At 50.9% G+C, this 25,458-nt stretch overlaps 1 protein-coding gene across 1 annotated transcript; it reads right to left on the bottom strand.

Moving 5' to 3' along the window:
• Window positions 1-7,757: 7,757 nt before the first annotated feature.
• LOC144599555 (claudin-1-like) lies at window positions 7,758-23,907 on the bottom strand. The gene is made up of 4 exons (XM_078410584.1): window positions 23,685-23,907; window positions 18,207-18,371; window positions 16,675-16,759; window positions 7,758-7,911 (listed from the first exon to the last, which is right to left on the bottom strand). The coding sequence occupies exons 1-4, from the start codon at window positions 23,905-23,907 to the stop codon at window positions 7,758-7,760; spliced, it is 627 nt and encodes a 208-aa protein (XP_078266710.1).
• Window positions 23,908-25,458: the final 1,551 nt, after the last annotated feature.

Below are 25,458 nucleotides of genomic sequence, written 5' to 3'. Positions count from 1 at the left end.
AGATATAATATAAGAAAATAACTGCAGATGCTGGTACAAATCGAAGGTATTTATTCACAAAGTGCTGGAGTAACTCAGCAGGTCAGGCAGCATCTCGGGAGAGAAGGAATGGGTGACGTTTCGGGTCGAGACCCTTCTTCAGACTGAGGGTCGAGACCCTTCTCCAGAGATGCTGCCTGACCCGCTGAGTTACTCCGGCACTTTGTGTTTACCTTTAGGGAAAGGTTAAACAGGTTAGGACTTTAAACGGAGTGCAGGAGATGAAGATGTAATCTTATAGAGATGTATAAAATGATGAGGGGAATATATTGGGTGAATGTATGGAGTCTTTTACCTAGGATAGGGGAATCAAGAACCAGAGGACATAAGTTTAAAGTGAGAGGGGAAAGATTTAATAGGAACCTGACGGGCAACTTTTTCACACATATGGGTATATGGAACGAGCTGCCAGAGGAGGAGGTTGAGGCAGGTAATATAACAACAGTTAACAGACATTCGGACAGGTATATCAAGAGATTATGGTTGTTTTACAGAAACAGGCCCTTCGACCCTCCACGTCTATGATGGTCATCAAGCCTAACTATAGTAATCCCACCTGCCTGCATTAATCCCATCTCCCTCAGTGCCTTGTTCATTCCAATACCGCTCCCGGTGCCTCTAAAATGCTGCTGCTCCTGCCTCCGCCATACTCTCTGGCAGTTCATTCCAGACACCAATTAATCTACCCTTCTGATTTCCAGTAAATCTCCTCCCTCTCACCTTAAACCCATGGCCTCTAATTTTAGACCACCCTACCATAGGGCATAGACTCTATTTACCCCATCAATACCTTCTATAATTTTATAAATTACTTTTTTAAAGTCATGCCTCAGCCTCCTTCACTCCAAAGAAAACAGTACCAGTTTATACAATTTCTCCCTATAGACCTCCAATTCTTCAGACCTTCAATTCAATTCAGACCTCCAGACCTTCAGGACCTCCAATATAGGCACCATCTTCGTAAATCTTTGCTGCACCCTGTCTGGGCTAATTGCACCTTTCCTGTCTGTGGTGACCAGAACTGTATTTAATCACCTGTGGCCTAGCCAATAATTTGTACATCTGGACCCAACTCCTACGCTCAATTTCTCAGCCAATTAAGACGATCACACCATACACCTTGTTCAACACACTGCCTGCCTGTGTTGCCATCTTCGGGGAACTACGTGTTTGATCCCTGTAGAATCTCTATCCCTAGGGCCCTACCATCCACTGCTTATGTCCTTCTCTGGGTTAACTTCCCAAAGAGCATCACTTCACATTGTTCGAGTTAAATTGTATCTGCTATTCTCTCGCCTACTTTCCAGTTGTAACCTAAGACAACCCTTCTTCATTGTCCACGACATAACCAGTTTTGGTGTCACCTGAGGCCTACCATAGATATCATCCACATTATCAACTAGATGAATGTAGAAGACAAAGAGCAGTGGGCCAGCACCGATCCCTGTGGCACTCCACTGGTCACAGGTCGCTGATCTGGAAAGCCATTCTCTGAGCCTCCCGTCAAGCTAATTTTGTATCCAATTGGATAGCTCACCCTCACACATGGGCAAATGGGCATTTGGTTGGCATGCATGAGTTGGGCTGAAGGGCCTGTTTCCGTGATGAACGACTCTAGGGCTCTCCACCTCTCCTAATAACTCATGTCCGCCAGACCCAGTAAAATCCTTGCATCTTTATTTCACCTTTTTCCAGTTTAATGACATTCATCTTATGGAAATGCGACCAGAACCTACCAATGCCTTGTTCAGCAGGAACGTGACGTATTGTACTCAATACCCCAATCGATAAAGGCTGGTGCGCCAAACCGTCTTCTCCACCATCCTATATACCTGTGCCTCCACTTTCAAGGAACTATTCCCTGCACCCATGTGTATCTCTCTTTGACAACATTGCGAGGGAGTCCGGCCCAAGTTTGTCTGAGCAAAATTCAACACCTTGCATCTCTATCTTGGTCATTTCTTGTTCCATTGGCCCAGTTGATCAACATCCCATTGTAATCATATAATCTTCTCTGTCCACTTTATCACCAATTGTAATGTCATCCGCAAACGTACTAACTATGCCGCCTCATTCACATCCACATAATTGATGTAACTAACAAACTACATTGGACCTAGCACTGTTGAACATCCCTTGTTACAGGCCTCCAGTCTGAGAAGCAACCTTCTACCACCATCCTACCTTCAAGCCAATGTTGTTTCTATTTGGCTAAGTCGCTCTGGATCCCAAGTTTCCCAACCTCCAGACCAGCCTGCCATGCAGTCAGAATAACAACCAGTGTTGGTGATGAAGGACATACCCCGTGATGGATACAATTTGCAGTGACCTTGGGACATGGAATAGCTTGGTCCTTCTACCCACCCCCAACCAGGACTCTGGATTGGCCTGGAGCTTTGGTCAGAATGACAGTAGTGTGTTGGCCAGATCCTGGAGCCCAGTCTAACCCAGCGGAAAATCCTCATGACAAACTCCGTCACCAGATACCAATGAGAATGATGTCACCTTTGGACTGTACTTCCAGCAGAAATCCATTGATGACTTCCCAATCCCACCAGCTGTCAGGGAGGTCTTCACTCTGGTGGCCATTGGAGGCCATGAACCTGCCTAGCCGTGTGGATTAAGTTATCGCCTTCCTCTTGCATTCACGACCACCACAGTGACAGCATGACCTACCCATCTGTTCCCCCACCCTTGCTGTTAATGAGCTGTTAAGCTCCGAAGGAAGCATTTATACCAGTGATGCGGTCAAAGTGTCATTGAGATAACCACAGAGACAGGCTCCTCGGCCCACCAAGTCCATGTTGATCATCAACCCACCAATTCACACTCTAAACCCATTATACTCTCTCCACTCCCCATCATCTCTCAACATGTTCTACCCCTCAGCCACAACCCAGGGACAACTTTCAGCTGCGATTAATTCAGCGACTGCACGTCTTTGGAGTATGGGAGGAAGCCAGAGCTCCTGGGAAAACCCACGCAGTCCTGGGGGTTTGAGTTTTTGAGAATCTGTGGGAGTTTTGAAATCTTATGTGGGAGACTCTTGTTTTATGTCAGTAATCTTCAACTTCAAACCATCCTGGCCCAGAGGAAAGGAAAGACTCATGAAGTGTAGGAAGGAACTGCAGATTCTGGTTTTATTGAAGAAAGACACAGAGTGCTGGAGTAACTCAGTGGGTCAGGCAACGCACTGAAGAACATGGACAGGCGATGTTTTCGGGTTGGAACCCTTCTTCAAACTGGGACGGTTTTGTTGGTCTGCTCCTCCTGCCCTGATATGCTCAGCTGGTTGTTTGATTTGAAGACCTCAGGGTGAGTTACCAGGAGACTGTTTACGGACTTGCTGTGAGCATGTTGCAAGCTGCCAGCCGCTGATCGAGGCAGTGGGTGAAGCAAGGTGGGGATTGTGAGATGGCTTCCACTGCTGGCGAATGTTTGTTGACAATTCCCCACTTCAGACTCAGCTCTGTGTGGTTTGATCCAGAGACACACTCAGCCATTGTTGATGAGCTGTGTCTGAGGTTCCCACTCGCCCAGCTATGAGTGGAGATACCCATAGTCTACAGGAAGGGGGGAGGGAGGAGTGGAACGGGGGAAAGTAGTGGGTAGGAGAGAGTGGGAGGATAGTGGTGGGGGGATTTGGGGAAAGAGAGTGGGGGGTGGGGGAGAGAGAGTAATCCAATGCCCATAACTCTAGAGAATGGCTGCACCCTTGTTGATTCAGCCTGAGGCTTTCTTTAACACTGTCTTTCAGGGTAAGAAGAATAACCTCATCCTAACCCTAAACAAAGCAAAACACAAAGTGCTGGAGGAACTCAGGGGGTTGGGCCGCATCTGTGGAAGGAAATGGGCAGATGACTTTTCGGGTTGGAACCTTTCTTCAGGTGCTTCACACCTTGTGTTTGATTGATTGAAAGATACAGCATGGAAATAGGCCCTTCTTACCACCGAGTCCACGCCGACCATTGATCACCTGTTGTATGTTATCTCATCTTTGCATCCACTCCCTACACACTAGAGGCAACTTACAGAGAGAGGCCCATTAACCCGTATGTCTTTGGGATGTGAAAAGAAACTGGAGTATCTGGAGGAAACCCGCATGGTCAAAGGGAGAATGTGCAAACTCCACACAGACAGCACTCAAGGTCAGGATCGAACCCACGTCTTCGGAGCTGTGTTTTGCTTAAGATTCCAGCACTGCAGTTGCTTGTTTCTCTAACCCTAACCCCAGTTCTAAACCCATACTAACCAAACCAATGTTAGTATGTTAGTCTAGGTTGGTTCACGCGGGCTGAGCGAGGTGTTCCGTGAAACGATCGCCCAGTCTGTGTTTGGTCTCACCGATGTATAAGAGTCCACATCTTGAACAAAGGATACAGTAGATAAGTTTGGAAGAAACGCAAGTGAACTGCCTAACCTGAAAGAACTGTCGGGGTCCCTGGACAGAGTCGAGGGTGGAGGGCTAATGACAGGTGTTGCATCTTCTGTGGTTGCAGGGAAGGTACCTGGGGAGGGGGTGGTTTGGGTGGGAAGGGATGAGTTAACCAGGGAGTTGCAGAGGGAACGGTCTCTGCGGAAAGCGGAAAGGGGTGGAGATGGGAAAATGTGGCTCGTGGTGGGATCCCGTTGGAGGTGGCGGAGATTTTGGTGGATTATGTGTTGTATGCAACAACTGATGGGTGGAAAGTAAGGACTAGAGGGACTCTGTCTCTGTTGTGACTATGGGGAGGGGGAGCAAGGGCGGAGCTGTGGGGTATCAAGGAGACATGAGTGAGGGCCTCATCTATTATGAGACAGAGAATTTACACAGATTTCCGAGATCTTTAAATCTGTCCAAGATACTGCCGTCGGTGGATGAATAATGGGTGATGATGAATCAGAATACAGGGGGGAGATCGGTAATATGACTGCTTGGTGCCAGAACAACAATCTTGTGCTCAGTGCTAGCTTCAAGAAGGGAAGGCCACTAATCCATGAACCTGTCTTTATCGGTGGGACGGCAGTGGAGAGAGTCAAATACTTCAAGATCCTGGGTGTGCATATCTCTAAGATCTGTCCTGGGCCCAGCACATTGACGCAGTCACAAATTTGCACTTCAATGCCTCTACTTCCTTTGAAGATGGACCTACTTTCAAACAACCGTCAGCTTCTTGATGCTCAACCCTATTCCTACCTCAGCAACAGAACACTACGGACCACATCTTGCACCACCATGGTCTTGTTATCTTTCTAATTGTTTTGAGGTAATTATTTTTGCACAATCATCTTTCTTTTCACTGTTTTGCAAAATTCTGTGTGTAATTAAGGTATGAATTGTGTTTTTGGGTGTTGTGATGTTTGTTGTGTTTTTGTATGTTGTCTGGGTCTATGTGGCTGTGTTGCTGTTGCAAGCAAGGCTTTTATTATACCTGTACCTCACCACATTTCTGCACCACATTTCTGCACATTTCTCATCTGAAACAACCAGTTCAGCCTCTTTCGAGATCAGGGATTGAAGCAAAACACTTGGTGCTGGAAATCTGAAACAAACAGAAAGTGATGGAACCACACAACAGGTCAGGCAGAGGCTGGAGGGAGAGAGGAACAGAGTTATTGTTTCAAAGTCTGTTGAGCTGCTAAAAGGTCACTGTCACTTGCCACTGTCGCCTCCACAGATGCTGCCTGACCCTTTGTGTGTAACTAGCACGGTCTGTTTCTGGAGAGATGGGGAACAGTAACGGCCGAGACAGTTCAGCTGCGGGGTCAATTATGGAGGTTATCTGTGGTCTGGGCAAAACAACTCAAACTCACACCCAGTGAATGAGAAGTGTCAGCTCCAAGGTATCGAACAATCGAGAATGATGCCACGGATGATTGGGTTAAAGTACGAGGAGCATTTAGAGTTTAGAAGGAAGAGGGGGGAACCTCATTGAAACTTACCGGATAGTGAAAGACCTAGGTAGCGTGAATGTGGAAAGGATATTTCCACTAGTCAGAAAGTCTAGAACCAGAGCACAGCCTCAGAATAAAAGGACATACCTTTAGAAAGATCAGGAAGAATTTCTTTAGTCAGAGGTGGTGAGTCTGTGGAATTCATTGCCATAGACGGCTGTGGAGGCCAAGTCATTGGGTACATTTAAAGTGAAGATTGATAGGTTTCGTGATTAGTAAGGGCATCAACGGACACGGGGAGAAGGCAGGAGAATGGGGTTGGGTGGGAAGGATAGATCAGCCATGATTGAATGGTAGACTCGATGGGCCGAATGGGCTAATTTTACTGCTACGTCTTATGGTATTCTGAAAACGTATTCAACAGAGTCGGACACGAGCTTGTTTTAAAAAGTCCCCATTTATTGTAAAATCCATTGAACAAGCAAAGTATAAAAGCCAACAGACTGGCAGCATCGACAGATGGAGGGGTTTACAGAGAGCAATGAGATGTCTGAGGCAGGGGAGAAGCTGGAGGTTTCTGCACCCACAGCTGGCGGCTGAGTGAGTGGTCACACGGGCATTGTGGCGACATCTCACCACAGGGACACATTGCAGCGGCACACAGCATTTCCCAGCATTTGTTTAGTTTCTTGAAAAAGTTGATGGGTTCTAAACACTTTTGAAGTAATAGAAAGAATTCAGGGAGAATCTTTTGGACCAGCTGGGACTGTAATGTGCACTGAGTGTTAAACCTGCCGCATTGACTGATGCATTAAGTGACTGTGACTCGATGCAAAAACAATTGTTCGTGTGTGAACCGCCAGTCCACGGATCCTCTCCCTGGCTGTCTGTCCCATGGATGTTTCAGCCCCACTAATGCCCTCTGAACTGGCCTCAGCGGACACGGGATACACGTGTGTCAGTGTGTCAGTGGAACAGGTCCCTACGGTTTGGGAGGAGCCCCATGGACCTCTCATCCAGCGTAAACAACCCAAATGACCCCCACCCCTCTCAGAGTAGCAACAAACCATTGCAGATGCTGGTTTATACAAAGTGCAGGAGTAACTCAGTGGTCAGGCAGCATACCCGGAGAACATGGATCGGTGACGTTTCGGGACCTTTCTTCAGACTGATCAGTCCGGTCCGAAATGTTGCCCAACTGTGTTTGCCAGACACGCTGCCTGACCCGCAGCGTTACTCCGGCACTTTGTGTCCATCCCATTGCTCTGACATTCCGCAGCCATTTGCTGAGGTGCATGCATGGGGCAACTAAAGCAAAAGCTTGGGCTGGGAAATGATGAGGACACTCAATCCTGGTCTGGGTGGAGGGAGGTCTCGGGATTCACTCTGTCAGGACCACCACAGCAATGGAACAGACAGGAACCCACCAGCCAGTGACATGAGACCAGGCACTGACACAGTCCCCACCACATAGACCTCCCGAGGAAGGGGGTCCACTTATTACAAGTTGCAGCAAAGCTTTAAAACCAACGCTAAATAAAGAAATTATCAATTACTTATGAATACTTGAAATGCAAAAGACAATACTATATGTAAAGTGAAGATATCGCGAGTGAGATTGGACAAGGACAGGGCAGGGAGCAGACTGGGTCACATCTGTCCTGCCTGCTGGAGGGTGGCCATGTGCAATGGTGAAGGTTTGCCCGGTGTCCAATCCCACAGTGATGCCCCCACGTGCCCGCCCTGCCTCAGACAGGAACCAGCATTAAGGGCGATGCCCAGCCCCGCTCAGTGCCCGGCCGCTCGCGTTCACTCCACGGAGAGTGGCTCCACTCCGTGACAGGTTACACGTAGTTCTTTGCGGCAGACGGATTGGAGCGGGGGTAGGAGCGGTTTGACGTCCCTCCTTTGGCGAAAGAACAGGCGAGAAAGGATCCTCCGAGCAAGGAGAGAGCTGCCGCTGCCCAGCCAATGAAGAGAGCCTTGCCAAACTCAAACCTGCAATGGAAGGAGTCTCACAGAGCATGGAACAGTACAGCAATAGACAATAGACAATAGGTGCAGGAGGAGGCCATTCGGCCCTTCGAGCCAGCACCGCCATTCAATGTGATTATGGCTGATCATTCTCAATCAGTACCCCGTTCCTGTCATCTCCCCATACCCCCTGACTCCGCTATCCTTAAGAGCTCTATCTAGCTCCCTCTTGAATGCATTCAGAGAATTGGCCTCCACTGCCTTCTGAGGCAGAGAATTCCACAGATTCACAACTCTCTGACTGAAAAAGCAACAGGCCATTCAGCCCACAATGTCCGTGCTGACCACAATAGCAAATTAAACTAATCTCCCTGCCTGCATGTGATCCGTATTCCTCCTTTCCTTGCATATGCATGCCCCTGTCTACAGGTCTCTTACCACTATCGCCTCTGCTTCCACCACGACCCCCTGGCAGCACATTCCCGACACCCACCATACTCTGTGTAAAAAACTTGCCCCGCACATCTCCTTTAAAGTTTGCCCCTCTCACCTTCAAGCTATGCCTCCAGTCTTTGACATTTCCACCCTGGGTAAAAGGTTCTGACTGTCTACCCTGCCTATGCCTCTCATAATTTCCCATGCTTTCATGTGATGTCCCCCTCAACATCTGATGTTCTAAAGAAAACAATCCAAGTTTGTCCAATCTCTCCAATTAATATTCAAGTGAGAATTGGTCCCCTTGAGTTACTAACTCATCCCACCTGCTCTGACAACTGCGAGAATCATCTCAAAGCTTTGGAGAAAACCAAAGGGGCTCACCCCGGAACCAGGGAAACAACCTCGCTCACAAGTGAACAGATCCTCTCTACAACCCACTGACCATAAGACATAGGAGCAGAATTAGGCCATTCAGCCCATCTAGTCTGCTCTACCATTCAGTCATGGCTGATCTATTTTTCCCCTCTCAACCCCATTCTCCTGCCTTCTCCCCATAAATCCTGGGTGGGGTTCTCACCCTTACTAATCAAGAATCCGTCAATCTCCCCCTTAAAAATACCCAATGACTTGGCCCTCACAGCCACCTGTGACAATGAATTCCACTGATTCACCACCCTCTGGCTCAAGAAGTTCCTGCCCACTTCCTCCACATCTTCATATCCTTGTAGCACAGATTTTCACAAAGGAAGGTCATTAATATGGCATATCATTCAAGCAGAATCCTGGGGAAGGAAAGGGGCAAGTGCACAATTTACCAGAGGGGCAGAGGGTAGCGCTGTTTCTCAGATCCAAGGGATTGTAATGTCCTCAGTCAGACTTCCCTTCCATTGACTCCATCTGCACTTCACCCTGGTTCAGCATGGCCACCAGCAGAACCAAGGACCAGTCTCACCCCGGTCACTCCCTCTTCTCCGCTCTCTTGGTGGTGGGCATGTCAGTCTGTGACTGACCCACCGGTCACCTGCACTACGCAGACCCCCACCACTGATCACCAGTGCCCACTCCGGGGGCAGAGTGTGTATGTGTGTGTGCGCGCGTGTGTGTGCGCGCGTGTCTGTGTCCGCGTGTCTGTGTGCGAATGTCTGTGTGCGTGTGCGTGTGTGTGCATGTGCGTGGGCAGCAAGGCAATCTCTTGTCCACCCGTGTCCAAGCCTGAACGTTTCAAAGAACATTCCTGGTGTGTCTTGTAGCGACTGTTCACTGTGATCTGTCTCCAAACCCAGTGAGAACCACCCTCCCAGTCTCCACTCCAGAGCTCTGCACAGCAGCCTGCTCCCTCTAACCCACACCTGGCATGTCTGAACACACTGCGCACATTCCCAAAACATCTGATCATACTCCGGGCCCCACCCCAGCCCAGCGCAGCAGGGAAGCTTCCGGAAAGTCCCCAGAGCACCATTTACCTCACAACATTCTCCTCAGAGTCACACACATGGAAACATTACCCTTCGGCCCAACACGTCCATGCCAATCAACTTGCCCCATCTAAGTTAGTCTCATTTGTCCGCATTTGGCCCATATCCTTCAAAACATTTCTGTGACACCCCAATCATTCTCTTCTCCCCTCTCCCATCAGGCAATTGATACAGAAGTTTGAAAACACACACCTCCAGATTTCGGGATAGTTTCTTCCCAGTTGTTATCGAGCACTGAACCGTCCTCTCACCAGCTAGAGTGTGGTCCTGACCTCCCATCTATCTCAATGGAGACCTTTGAACTATCTTTAATCGGACTTTATCTTGCACTTAATGTTGTATCCTTTATCTGTACACTGTGGATGGTTTGATTGCAATCATGTACAGTCTTCTCTTTGACTGGATAGTGTGCAACCTTGGTACATATGACAATAATAAACTAAAATAAACCTGTCCAAGTGTCTTTTAAATGTTGTATTTTACCTGCCTTAACTATCTCCTCTGGCAGCTCATTCCATATACCTCCACTGTCTGTGTAAAAAAGTTACCCTTCAGATTCCTCTTAAATCTTTCCCCTCTTAACTAAACCCTATAGTTTTAGACTCCTCAATCCTGGGGAAAAAGACTGACCTTTCACCTTATTTATGCCCCTCACGATTTATAAACCTTTATAACTTGACCCCTCAGACTCCGGCACCAGGGAATTAGTCCCATCCTATCCAATCTCTCCTCATAACTGAAGCCATCCAGTCCTGGCAACATCCTGACAAATCTTTTCTGCACCCTCTCTTTCAAATCACATCCTTACTGCAGTATGGTGACCAGAACTGCACACAATATTCCAAGTGTGCTCTAACCTACATCTGGCACAGCTGTGACAGGACTTCCAAACTCTTGTATTCAATGCCCTGATTGATGAAGGCTAGCCTGGCAAACGGCTTCCTCACCACCCTGTCTATCAATGTCACCACTTTTGGAGAACTGTGTACTGGTTCTCTCCTTTCCACAAAACTCCCCAGGATCCTGCCATTCACCATGTAAGTCCTGCCCTGGTTTGTTTTACCAAAATGCATTACTTTGCACTTATCCGAGTAAAATTCCATCTGCCATTCCTTGGCCCACTCTCCCAGTTGATCCAGATCCTTTTGTAGGCTGAGACAACCTTCTTCACTGTCCACCTCTTCACCAATGATGGTGTCTTCACAAACTTACTCATCTTGCCAGCTATCTTGCCTTCTCATCCAGATCATTAATATAAACGACAAACAGCAGAAAACCCAGCACTGATTCCTGAGGCACACCACTGCTCACAGTCTCATATCCGAATATCAACCCTCCACTACCACCCTCTGACTCCTACACCAAGACTGGATTGTGTACTTGGGAATGTAATAAAAAGGACCTGGAGATGCTGATTTATACCAGATAGACACAAATTGCTGGAGTAACTCGTTGGGTCAGGCGGCATCCCTGGAGAAATTGGATAGGTAATATTTCGGGTCGGGACCTTTCTTCAGACTGATTGCAAGGTAGGGGAAGCTGGAAGCAAGAAAAGACCTGGGGAGCTCCGTCAGGCCAGATTTGGAAATACTTCCAGGAGAAAGACTAGCTACGTTGAATTAACCCGTCCCAACTCCAGCTCCACTGAAAACCTCACAGAAACGTTAACACTGTTTAAAGCAGAGATAGATAGATTTTTAATTAGAACGGGTGTCAGGGGTTATGAGGAGGAGAATGGAGTTAGGAGGGAGAGATAGATCAACCTTGATAGATTGGCATAGTAGGCTAGATGGGCCGAATGGCCTTATTCTGCTCCTATCACTTATGACCTTGTGACCGGGAGATTATGACTAACTCTAAATTTCATAGAGATGGGATGGGCCAGATATTAAGCAGCTGAACTAGGGGAAGGCCAATCTCCATATGATGCCATAGGCTGGCAGAAGTGGGTGGCTACTGTTGGGTAGGTCAACATTTGACAAATGGGACTCATTCAAGACTCAGTAATGGGAGTTCAGGATCATTGTGTTCCCAGGACCATGGGAGGCAAGGCGAGTAAGCCCAAGGGCGAGGCAGGGCATAGTGTACAAGGGGGGATGTTAGAAAACATTAACAACTCACAACTTGTACTGAATATAGGGCTGATCGCCATGGGAGAGGAGGGCGTAGTTGGATTGGAGAGGCTGCAGAGGAGATTCAACAGGATGTTGCCTGGGGTAGAGTTTCATTATGAGGATACTGGAGAGGCTGCATTTGTTTACCTTGGAACTGAGATGGGACTTGATAGAGACGTACACAATTATAAATGACACGGATAGGGTAGATAGTCAGAGGCCTGTCCCCATTGCACAACCCTCTAAAACTACAAGTTTAAGGGTAGGAAATTGAGTGCATGTGACAAAGAGATTCTTCCTCCAGAGGGTGGTTGGGTTTGGCATGCAATGCCCAAGGGGGTAGTACGAGTAGACACTTAGATAGATAGGAAGGGCAAGGAAGGATACGGGTCAGAAGCAGGCAAGTGGGACTAGCTCGGTAAGGCACCTTGGTTGGCACGGACATGATGGGTCAGTGGTCGGGCAGTATCTCTGGAGAACGTGGATAGGTGAGGTAGGGGAGGTGGGAAATAAAGTTGGAAGAGAGGAGGAGCAGGACAAAGTATGGTAGGTTTAAAGGTGGATACAGGCGGGAGAGGGGCTGGGGCATAGAGGATAACATAGGTAGATTGTTGGACAAAGGCCAGAGATGAAAAAACAGGTACAAGCCCAAAAGGATGAAGATTTGCATGTGAAGTTGGAGGAAGGAATATAGGCCGAGAGGAATGGGGGGAGGGGAAAGGGGGGAGAGAGGAAGGGGGGGAGAGGAAGAGGGGGATTGGAAGGGGGGGAGAGGAAGGGGGGAGGGGAAGGGGTGGAGGAAGGGGAGGAAGGAAGGTGGGGGGAAGGGGGGAGGGGAGGGGAAGGAGGAGGGGAAGGGGGAGAGGAAATGGGGAGAGGAAAAGGGGGAGAAGGGGGGGGAGAGGAAAGGGGGAGAAGAAGCGTCGAAGGGTGGGAGAGGAGGGGGGAGAGGAAGGGGGAGAGGAAGGGGGGAGAGGGAGGGGAAGAGGGAGGGGAAGAGGGGGGGAGAGGGAGGGGTAGGGGGAGAGGGAGGGGGAGAGGGAGGGGGAGAGGGAGGGGGAGAGGGAGGGGGAGAGGGAGGGGGAGAGGGAGGGGGAGAGGGAGAGGGAGGGGGAGAGGGAGGGGGAGAGGGAGAGGGAGGGGGAGAGAGGGGGGAGAGGGAGGGGGAGAGGGAGGGGGAGATGAAGGGGGGAGAGGAAGGGGGGAGAGGAAGGGGGAGAGGAAGGGGGGAGAGGAAGGGGGAGAGGAAGGGGAGACGATGGGGGAGAGGATGGGCGAGAAGATGGGGAGAGGATGGGGAGGGAAGGAGAGAGGAAGGGGAGAGGAAGGGGGAAACCAATGCAAGTTCATCAAGGGTTCAGGGGAGGGAGTGAGGGTGGAACAAAGGGTGGGGGTTGAGGGTTGGATGAGAAAGGATCTGTTTTGGTGGAGAAATGGGCCACATGGCCTGTTTCCATGCTGTATGACTGCATGACTTTCACAACCTTTAACCCTCTTAACAAACACTTAAATCGGCCAGACAGTGATGGCTGGGACCAAGTGTAAATGGGCACTTGGTGGGCATGGGCATGATGGGCCGAAGGGCCCCTTTCCCATGTTGTGAGACTATAACTATTCGCAGGGGATAAGTTTGCTTACTCCAGTAAGTTTACGTACTCCAAGCACCTCGTGACAGAGTGTGGCGCTGCCAAGGGGAAGGGCAACGTAAAGAGGAAAATGTGTGCGAACTAGCAGCTCAAAGACCAGACCAAAGACCCGAATCACTCACAGCTCCTCACACACCTTACTGTGTGCGACGAGCTGGGAACTGGGATCCCCACCCCCTTCCTCTCCCTTCCCCTTCCCTCGGGCCCCACTTGTGTTCCCATGTATTTCTCCCCTCCATCCCCACTCCATGCAACTTCACAATGAGCAACTCTTTGAATCTGTCTCACACCTATTGTTCCTCTCTCCAGCCTTTGTTCCAACCATCTGTCTGGCAACTCCCCCTCCCCCGCCTGTGTCCGACCTATGTCCTGACACGCATCATCCTGCCTCTCCTCTTTTCCAGTTTTCTTCCCCCCCACCCCACCCCACTATCAAACTGAAGAAGCGTCTCGACCCAAAACATTACCTGTCCAAGTCCTCCAGAGATGCTGGTTGACCCACAGCTACTCCAGCACTGTTTCCTTTTGTGTATCAACCAGGATCTGCAGTTTTTTGTCTCTATATTGGATGCAACCAAAAGTCCACCATGGACTGCTGGCCTGGATCAATTACCTGGCTCTCCGTTCTCAGCGCAAACCCCACCAAATCTGGAACAATTAATGTTGGAATTGTACAGCATAAAATGCCGACCAAGATGCCCCATCTACACTAGCCCCACCTGCCCGTGTTTGGCCCATCTCCTCTAAACCTGGCCAATCCAGCCTGCGGTGTCTGTACTTGCTCTTTTTTCCCCTTCCCACATGCGATCACAGATTTCTGACTCGTGTACTTTTCTCCTCTGTCCGGTTTCCTGCCTAACCCTAACACAAGCAGGTCCACCGGCCACTGCAGCCCATGGCACCACTCATCCCGACCTCAGCTGCTGCAACCTTGGCCGGCGGTCCACATCCACCTCTCCCCACTCCCCTGTGCTCCCTTGTAGATGGTCAGTCTCACCCTGAATATACTCCATGAATTAGCTTCTGCCGACTCTGGGAGAGGATTCCACAGACCGACAAGCCGGGGATCAGGTCCTGGTCAATCTGCTGACTTCAGCCAACTTTTCTGAACCCCCGCCCTTTCAAATGTCAATGTGCCGATATGATGCCATGGTCATATTTATGTTGCAGGAGCAGAATTAGGCCATTCAGCCCTTCGAGTCTACTCTGCCAATTAATCATGGCTGATCTATCTTACCCATTCAACCCCATTCTCCTGCCTTCTCCCCATAACCCCTGACACCCATACTAATCAAGAATCTATCAATCTCCACCTTAAAAATATCCATTGACCTGGCTTCCACAGACATCTGTGGCAATGAATTCCACAGATTTATCATCCTCTGACTAAAGAAATTCCTCCTCATATCCTTTTATTCTGAGGCTAAGGCCTCTGGTCCTCGACTGTCCCACTAGTGGAAACATCCTCCCCACATCCACTCTATCCAGGCCTTCCACTATTTAGTAAGTTTCAATGAGGTCCCCCTTCATCCTTCTAAACCCCAGTGAGTACAGGCCCAGTGCTGTCAAATGCCCCTCATATGTTAACTCAATCATTTCTGGGATCATTCTCATATACCTCCTCTGGACTTTCATAGTCAGCACATCCTTCCTCAGACATGGGGCCCAAAAATGTAACCATCTCCTCACTTGCCATTACCCAAGAAGTATGTTGCAGGGCAGAGTTGAAGACAGTGGAGAAGGTGTAGGGGAGAGTGATCAGGGTGGAGTCTGTGATGACTTTGTCTGTGTTACGACTTTATTCTTTGGAGTGCAGGAGGTTGAGGGGTGATCTTATGGAGTGTATGGGATCATGAGGGAAATTGATAGGGTTGATGCACAGAGTCTTTAACCCATAGTGGGGAAATCAAGAACTAGGAAACAAAGGTTTAAGGTGGGAGGGGAAAGATTTAATAAGAACTTGAGGGGCAATTTTCTTTACACAGAAGGGGGAATGGTCTATGGAACAAACTTCCGGGGGACGTAGTTGAGGCAGATACTATCATAACGTTTAAGAAACATTTAGATGGGTACACGGATATGACAGGTTTAGAGGGATGTGGGACTAGTGTAGATGGGACACGTTGATTGGCATAGGCAAGTTGGGCCAAAGGGCCTGCTTTCACAATGTATGACTCTATTACTCCACGAATCAGTTTACACAAACTCTGTGAGAGAGAATTCCAGACTGACAACCCCCGGATCAGCTCCTGGTGATTCACCAACCTCAGACAGCTTTTCTCAAGTTGACCTTTCAAATCTCAATCCCATGAGTATACCAGCCTTGCAGCGAGTGTCACAACCATCCCATCTCTCATCATTACCCAAGAACTTTGCCGAGCAGTTGTGAAGACGGTGGAGAGGGTGCAGAGGAGAGTGAGGCAGGGTGGAGCCTGTGGTGACTCTGCACAGAACGCCAACACTTCCCAGAATTGTACACTGTGGACGGCTTGATTGCAATCATGTACAGTCATAGAGTCATACAGTGTGGAAACAGGCCCTTTGGCCCAACCTGCCATTGTAGACCAACATGCCCCATCTACACAAGTCCCACCTGCCCCTGCTTGGCACACATCCCACTAAACCCCTCCTATCCATGTACCTGTCTAAATGTCTCTTAAAGGTTATGCTTATACCATGCTTATACTCATGCCAATGGTCTTTTCTTTCACTGGAGAGCACACAACAAAAATGCTTTTCATTGCACCTCAGTACACATGACAATAAAGAAGTGAAATAAAATCAAAACAAATATCGATGAAAAGGAGGAATTGAATAAATTTAGTGTTAATATATAGAAAAGGATGCGAGACAAATTAGTGGGGACCACAAGCCAGTGGATAGCCAGGACCTGCTGATCTGCAGCGCATTTACTAAATGAGCAAGTCTGAAGTAAAGTCTATAGAGATGTAGCCCAGCCCGGGACTCTGCCCACTGCCTCACCCACTGATCAGCCCACTGATGTTTTCCTTTGACATCCGTCCTTTCCTCACCCCTCTGCCCCACTTCCCATCGTTCAAACCCCAGCAAGGTGGTTCGGATTGGGTCAATTCGGGCTTCATTCCCCTGGCTTACCGAGTGTTGACTGGAGTGAAGGGGTCGTAGAATTCCCGCACGACGTTGTGTCCAAACCAGGAGGTGGCGATCAGTGCCAGGAGCCCTGGGAGAGAGGATGGGTCAGTATTTGTGGACAGCACCTTGGACATGTTAGAGAGTGAGCAAAGTCTGATGACCTCTCCCCAGCCCTGCATTGGTTCATCATCCCCAGCGTTAAACGCAGTGATTACGCCGATTACCAACCTGCCCAGTTATCCTCAGGTAGTGCGCTTATCTCCAACCCCCACAACCCTCCTCATAGCTCCCCACCCCCAACCCCACCACCTCAATCAAAGCCAGAATCCCCTTCTCATCCAACCGTCCCCTCCCCCTCCCTCAATTCACCGGATCCCCCTCTCACCCACATCCCCACCCCTCACCTCCCCAAACTCAATCCAAGCCTGACCTCCCCCTCCTTGCCCATCCCGCAGTCCCCCCCCCCCCCCCCCCCCCACCTCCCAACACACTCCCCTACCTTCAATCGACCTGATGCCTCCTTCCCACCCCCGCAACCCGTGTTTGGCCAATTCAATCTGACTTCACCCAGAGTAGGGGAATCAAGAACCAGAGGATGCAGGTTTTAGGGTAAGATTTAATAGGAACTTGAGGGGCAACTTTTTCAGACAGGGGATGCTGGGTATATGGATTGTTGCTAGAAGAGGTAGTTGAGGCAGGTTCTAAAACAACATTTAAAGGACATTTGAACACTTACACGGATAGGAAAGATATGGAGGGATACGAGCCATACACGATTAACTAGAATCAGCTTAGACGGGGCGCATTGACCGCTAAGGATGGTTTGGGCCGAAGGGCCTGTTTCTGTACTGTATGGGAAACCTGCCAACGTCGTCAACTCCCTCGTCCAAGAATGAGCCTCACAGAACATAGAACAGTACAGGAACTGGCCCTTCAGCCCACAATGTCCGTGCTGAACATAAGGCCAAGTTAACTATTCTCCCCAGCCTTCACATGTTCCATATCCTTCCATATCTATGTGCCTATCTTGGTCAGAATTGGTGGGTTGGGCTGAAGGGCCTCTTTTCCCACCTATAACTCGAAGGGTCATGAGATCAGAGAGGGGTAGGCTGATATTCTGGAGCAAGGTGGTGTTTGGGCTCTTGAAGAACATTAAGGTGGGATGTTCCCAGGGCCTGACGAGATCTGTCACAGGTTATTGACGGAGGTGAGAAGAGATAGCTGGGGCCTTTACGAACATATCGGTAGTTTCTCTCGTCTCAGGCAAGATCTCGGAGGACTGGAGAGTGGCCAGCCTTGTCCCTCTGATTAAGAAGAGCATGTGAGACAAACCAAGAGCCTGACATCAGTGGTATGGAAATTATTGGAGAAGATCCTACTGGACAGGATTTACATGTCCAGTAAAGCAAGGATATTTTGGATAGTTATCCTGGTATTGTGTAGAGGGAGGTCAGGTCTTACTAACTTCAGTGTATTTTGAGGAGGTGACAAAGATTGGCCAATGGATGTTAAATACATGGACGTCAGTGATGTACCTGAGATGAGGAAGAAAATTCCGCCGGTGCCTGCAACCTTCGCCTTCTTCTCCTGATCTTCTGCAAAGCAGGTCGTGCACTTCATTCCCCCAACAGCAATCAACACGGCCAGGGCTCCCAGCAAGATGCTGATGATCATCAGTGCTCGTGTGGCCTGCAGGGTGCCTGGGGGAGGACAGAGGTCAGCCTTTACGGGAGGCTCTACATTACACCAATTTCTGCAAACTTTCAATTGGTACATGTCCTTCGCAGACTTGGGAACTCTGAGCCCACTACAGCCAATCCCAAACTCTCATTTGTAGTCACTGGAATATTCAGCCTGGCAGCCAGGGTCTACATAGAAAGCCCCACAAACACCCAGTGAATAAATACACTGTGGATGACTCCCGGTGTTGGTGGAGGGACGATTCTTGCCCAGGGCACCAAGCAAGGAAGTGCCTGCTGGTCCTCGGCTTTAACCAACCAACTTTGCTGTGGCTAATGGGATCATTTCACCAACAAAGCTTTTCACTGTACCTTGGTACACGTGAAAATAATAAACTAAACATATGACTGCACAAACCACAGTTTAAGTCACACACTATGAAGAACACACTTGCCAATTCCCTACCTGTCCTGAACAATAAGTCATAACATCTACTAATACTCTCCCCCGCCTAGCAGAGCTGGTCCTTGCCCTCAATAACTCCACGTTCGACTCTTCCCACTTCCTCCAAGCCAAGGCGTAGTTGTGGGCACTCGCATAAGCCCCAGCGATGCCTGCCTCTTTGTAGGGTACGTCGAACAATCACTGTTCCAGGCATACACTGGCCCTATCCCCGAACTCTACCTCTGCTACATTGACGACTGCATCGGTGCTGCCTCCTGCACCCATGCAGAACTCATTGACTTCATCAACTTCACGACTAATTTCCATCCTGCACTCAAATTCACTTGGACCATCTCCTGCATCTCCCTACCATTTCTGGATCTCACTGTCTCCATCACAGGAAGCAGACTATTGACCAACATCTACTACAAACCTGCTGACTCCCATAGCTATCTGGACTACACTTCTTCCCACCCTGCTTCCTGTAAAGACTCTATCCCTTACTCCCAATTCCTCTGTCTATGCCGTATCTGTGCCGAGGATGAGGTTTTCCATACTAGATCATCGGAGATGCCCCCATTCTTCAGAAAACGGGGATTCCCCTTTTCCATTATAGATGAGGCTCTTACTAGGGTCTCCTCGATATCCCGCAGCTCCACTCTTGCTCCCCCTCCCCGCATTCGCAACAAGGACAGGGTCCCCCTTGTCCTCACCTTCCACCCCATCAGCCGTCGCATACAGCATATAATCCTCTAACACTTTTGCCACCTCCATCGGGATCCCACCACTAGCCACATCTTCCCATCTCCACCTCTTTCTGCTTTCTGCAGAAACCGTTCCCTCCATAACTCCCTGGTCAACTTGTCCCTTCCCACCCTAACCACCCCCTCCCCAGGTACTTTCCTCTGCAGGAGATGCAACACCTGTCCCTTTACTTCCCCCCTCAACACCATCCAAGGACCCGACAGTCTTTTCAGGTGAGGCAGGGGTTCACTTGCACTTCCTCCAACCTCGTCTACTGTATCCGCTGTTCCAGGTGTCAACTTCTGTACATCGGCGAGACCAAGCACAGGCTTGGCGATCGTTTCACTGAACACCTCTGCTCAGTCCGCCTTAACCTACCTGATCTCCCGGTTGCTCAGCACTTTAACTCCCCCTCCCCTTCCCAATCTGACCTTACTGTCCTGGGCCTCCTCCATTGTCAGAGTGAGGCCCAATGAAAATTGGAGGAACAGCACCTCATATTTCATTTGGATAGCTCACACTCTAACACGCTCACTGTCTCTGTCCCAGGATAGACAATTCTAAAACTAGACGGCACAGCCTTAAGGTAAGGTGGGAGAGATTTAAGAGACCTTAGGCGCAACTTTTTTCACTCAGTTGGTAGTCTGTATCCGGAATGAGCTAACAAGAGGGAGCTATAGAAGTGGGTACAATTACGACTTTTAAAAGATGTGCCACCATCAAGGATCAGTCTAACCCCAGACACTCCCTCTTCTCCCCTCTCCCATCAGGCAAAAGATACAGAAGTGTGAAAACGCACACCTCCAGATTCAGGGACAGTTTCTTCCCAGCTGTTATCAGGCAACTGAGCCATCCTATCACTAACTAGAGGGTGGTCCTGACCCACCATCTACTGCATTGGGGAGCCTCGAACTATCTTTAATCGGACTTTACTGGAGTTTATTTTGCACTAATCAAGACTCCCTTTATCTTATATCTGTACACTGTGGACGGCTTGATTGTAATCATGTGTAGTCTTTCCGCTGACTGGAAAGCACACTACAAAAAAGTTTTTCTCTGAACCTAGGTACATGCGATAATAAACTAAACCAAACAGACTGGGGACAGAGCATTCACCGTGTGCAGGGGAGCTCGGAGACATCGGCTGGAAACACTCGTCTTGTGGGAGATGCCGCACACAGAGGCTGCACACAGAGACTGTGATGGTGGGGCAGGGAGGGGAATCATACGCGAGTTATTAGCAAAGCAGGGTCCAGTGGTGATTATTGCCTCAGGGCCAGACTCTCTCTCTGTGACACGAGTCACCACTAGGACTGCCACGTAGGCTGGGACAGCCACTCAGTCTCGCTGTTTACCACCAGTGCTGAGAACTGTTCTGTTCTAACCTGCCTTGCAGATGAAATAGCAGGTAATTAAATAAACAAATCTTGCATTAACCGTTGAGCCCTCCAGGTACTCCTTCTTGGGAAAGGTGGGGCACATCATTTCCTTCCTTGCTGCTATCAGTCTCATGTACAAAGGAAATATCTCCCATTCTACTGAGTTGCAGGGTTACAGGAAAAACGAGGAGGGGGAATGGAGCCAACAGGAATACATCCCTGTGAGTCCGCATTCCCTGATGGGCCGAATAGCCTCCGTCTGTTTCATAATGACAGTGACAGTGACAGCTGCCCTCTACCTATCCCACCTGACCTGTCGTGATCTGATTGTCCCCTCATCTTTCTTTACTCCAAGGATTCTCGGCACATCTTGTGTTTTGGGCGGTCACAGTGGCGCAGTGGTAGAGTTGCTGCCTTACAACGAACGCTTGGTAATTGGCTTGGTAAATGTAAAAATTGTCCCTAGTGGGTGGAGGATAGCGTTATTGTGAGGGGATTGTGAATTGTGAGGTCAGCGCAGACCTGGTGGGCCGAAGGGCCCGTTTCCGCGCAGTACCTCTAAACTAAATATCTTCTCCCGTCTAATTGTCGGCCGACCTCCCTCAATCCTGGAACGTTCGAGTAAATCGCTGCCCCCTCCCTGGGAGCTTCACCTCCAGGAGGTGAGGGGTGGACACGAGACTGTGAACTAACCAGTGATTTCCACCTCGTTGCCTCTGCTCTCACCCTCCTGTTTACAAAGCCCAGGCTCTCAATATTGTGTTCTCACGACATGTCCCAACACTTGCAAGTATTACACATACCGACTCAGAGGTATGTGAGTAAAAAACATCGGGCAGGACAGGACAGGCATTGCAGTCTTTTGGCATGCTGGCCTTCAGCAGTCAGGGCTGAGTAGAGAAATTGCGGCGTTATGTTACAGTTATGCAAAACAGTGGTGAAGCCATACTTGGAGTATTGTGTCCAGTTCCAGTCACCTTGCTATTGGAAAGATGTTATTAGGCAGGAAAAGGAGTTCTGTTGCCAGACCTGAGGGCCCGAGCTGTCGGGAGACGTTTGACAGGCTAGATTGGAGCATAGGAAGCCTAGAGGTGATCTTATAGAGGTGTATAAGATGTATATAAGGTATATAAGATCTTGAGGGAAAATGTGAAGAAGCTCCCTCTTCACTTCCATCTTCATTCCTTCCTAGCTTCACAATTCACAATTTTATCCTTTTGTCTCACACCTTCTGACTTTTGATCTCTGGCCTTTGTCCAACCATCTGCCTATCAAAAAAAACCCTCACCTGTATCCACCTATTACCTGCAAGGCTTTGTCCTGCCTCTGCTCTCTTCCAGCTTCTACCCCCCCCCCCCACCTCCTTACAATCAGTGAGAAGAAGGGTCCCGACCTGAAATATCACCTGTCCATGTACTCCATTTGATATTTCTCGATGGTCTTGGCCAGCTTCATACTCGTGCTATCAACGTCCCTTTACACCAACCAGTAAATGTTAGTTGGCACTCATCAAAGACCTCCAGGAAGTCCATGTTCACCACATCTGCTGCACTACTTTCAGCAATCCTGCAGTGAGCTGGATTCACGCTGCATCTCACTGCTTGGGGCCAGGACAATAAACCTGACGAATCAACTTGAAACCATTACCTCATCAAAGCTTTCTGTCAGTTAAAAACAATTTGCCTAAACAAATCCATCCTGACTTGCTTTAACAAATTCATCTTGCACCAGATCAGTCCCAACCCTCCCCTGCACCTATCATTCTGAGCCATTTTCCCCCACATTGATAACCGTGATTTGTGAAGTGCAGGGACGTTACTGATGGATCCAATCCCTGGGCCGCCACAGCTTCCCGCCACCTGCCAACAGCAACAATTCCACATTTTCCCAGATTATTTCCACGATCATTGCCCACCTCCTGAACTGCTCCACATCTTTCTGGTGATCATCAATGTACTTCCCTCCCTACCTTTGTGTGATTGATAAACCTTGCAATCAGAGCTTCCCCTCATTTGAGACACCCACATAACTTGCAGGAGTTTGTGGATCCCAACCCCTGCCAACCAGAAGACCCTATGTCTTGCATCGGCACTAACATGTTGCTTCCTGCACCAATCTTCACTTTGCCACTTTCACCTGTTCCAGAGGCTCCAGTAACTGGGTCCAACCCATCTCCTGGTCATGGGTGTCTTTACCTTCTGAGGTCCAAGGGGGGAATTCAAACCCTGGGGGTGGCTCCTGCCCATACCCCACAAAACCTGGTCGCTACTGCAGCTGGTCCAGAGTGCACATACTCACAGCCCTGCAAACCCCCCCACCCTCCCCTCCCCATTGGCCTACCCCTGTCCTGCTGCTACCACCCCTTCCCGAAGTCGACAGCCCCCAATGCCCAAGTTCCAATCCTACTCCATCCCTCCCACCTCCATCCCTCCCACCTCAACACACCTCTCGACCCGACCGCCCCTCCACCAACCTGGCCCACTGACCCCACTCTGCCCCTCCACCCCTGCCCTGCCCCCTCTGCCATGAGACCTCCAGCCCCCACAGCCCTCCTATATCCCCCACCCCTCCTGGCTCAACCCTACCCCCATCCTGACCCATTCCAGCAGCCACACCTTGACTCCACCCCAACCCACTCTGCCCCCTTGGCCCAAACCAAGCTCCACCATCCTCCCCACCTCATCCCACTGTATCACCCTCCACCCCCACCCCACCCCCCCCGACTCCCCCACCCTCTTACCTCCCTCCCCCCGACCCCCAACTCACCGCCGAGCTGTAGCATGGAGTCGTACACCTTGCACTGCACCTGCCCGGTGCTCTGGGCTACGCACGACATCCACAGCCCCTCGTAGATGGCCTGGGCGGTGACGATGTTGTCTCCGGCATAGGACGAGGTCCTCCACTGGGGCAGCGCCGTGCTGGTGATCACTCCCACCAAGCCCAGCATCGCCAGGGCAAAGCCCAACATCTGAAAACCTGCGTTCGCCATGTCTGAATGGAGGAGGAGGGTGGGGGGGGGGGGGGGGAGATTAGAAAGAGGGTCCTCTCCACCCACCCCCTCCCCGACCAAACACAACCACTCCCCCTCCTCCAGACCCACAGCCCCCTTCCTTTCCAAACCAACCCAGACACCTCCTCCCCGCTCCAAACTCAGGCACCCCCCTGACCACCAAACCCAGACCCCCACCTCCTCAACCCAAACCACAGAGCGCCCTCCCCACCTCCACATCCAAACACCCCGTCCAACCCACACAGAAACCACATCTGCTGTCCACCCAACCCTCTCCGCCCCCTCACCAAATCCAATTCAATTACCCTCCCGCTTTCGTCCCCATACAGACCCCCCCCCCCTCTCCCCCATTCCATATCCAAAGATCCCCACACGAGAGGGATCAGTCCGCAGACCCCACGCATCCACCCCCTCCCCTCCCAAACCAGAGCACGACTTCCTCTGCCAGGTCCGCTCACCCCCGTCCCGTCCCAACGGGATGGACAGAAACATCCCGAACAAACAAACAAGCACCCCAGCCCACCCCACCCCCCTGGGTGAGGGATCTCACCTCAGCCCACCCCCCTGGGAGAGGGATCTCACCCCAGCCCACCCCCCGGGAGAGGGATCTCACCCCAGCCCACCCCCCGGTACAGGGAGCCCACCCCAGCCCACCCCCCGGGAGAGGGATCTCACCCCAGCCCACCCCCCTGGGAGAGGGAGCCCAGCCCAGCCCACCCCAGCCCCCGGGACAGGGATCTCACCCCAGCCCACCCCCCCTGGGAGAGGGATCTCACCCCAGCCCACCCCCCCGGGACAGGGATCTCACCCCAGCCCACCCCAGCCCCCGGGACAGGGATCTCACCCCAGCCCCCGGGACAGGGATCTCACCCCAGCCCACCCCCCTGGGAGAGGGAGCCCAGCCCAGCCCACCCCAGCCCCCCGGACAGGGATCTCACCCCAGCCCACCCCAACCCCCGGAACAGGGATCTCACCCCACCCCACCCCCCTGGGAGAGAGAGCCCAGCCCAGCCCACCCCACCCCAGCCCCCCGGACAGGGATCTCACCCCAGCCCACCCCCCTGGGAGAGGGATCTCACCCCAGCCCACCCCCCTGGGAGAGGGATCTCACCCCAGCCCAACCCCCTGGGAGAGGGATCTCACCCACCCCCCGGGACAGGGAGCCCACCCCAGCCCACCCCCTGGGAGAGGGATCTCACCCCAGCCCACCCCCCTGGGAGAGGGATCTCACCCCCACCCCCCGGGACAGGGAGCCCACCCCAGCCCACCCCCCTGGGAGAGGGATCTCACCCCACCCCCCGGGACAGGGAGCCCACCCCAGCCCACCCCCTGGGAGAGGGATCTCACCCCAGCCCACCCCCCTGGGAGAGAGATCTCACCCCACCCCCCGGGACAGGGAGCCCACCCCAGCCCACCCTCCCGGGACAGGGAGCCCACCCCAGCCCACCCCCCTGGACAGGGATCTCACCCCAGCCCCTGAGACCGACCACCCCCCCAACATGCCCAACCCGCCCCCCGCGCTACCTTGTC

The sequence above is a fragment of the Rhinoraja longicauda genome, chromosome 13 (assembly GCF_053455715.1).
Source record: "Rhinoraja longicauda isolate Sanriku21f chromosome 13, sRhiLon1.1, whole genome shotgun sequence".
Classification (NCBI taxonomy): domain Eukaryota; kingdom Metazoa; phylum Chordata; class Chondrichthyes; order Rajiformes; family Arhynchobatidae; genus Rhinoraja; species Rhinoraja longicauda.
The sequence above is the reverse complement of the archived record's forward strand: the minus strand, read 5'-3'. Positions and strand labels throughout refer to the sequence as shown.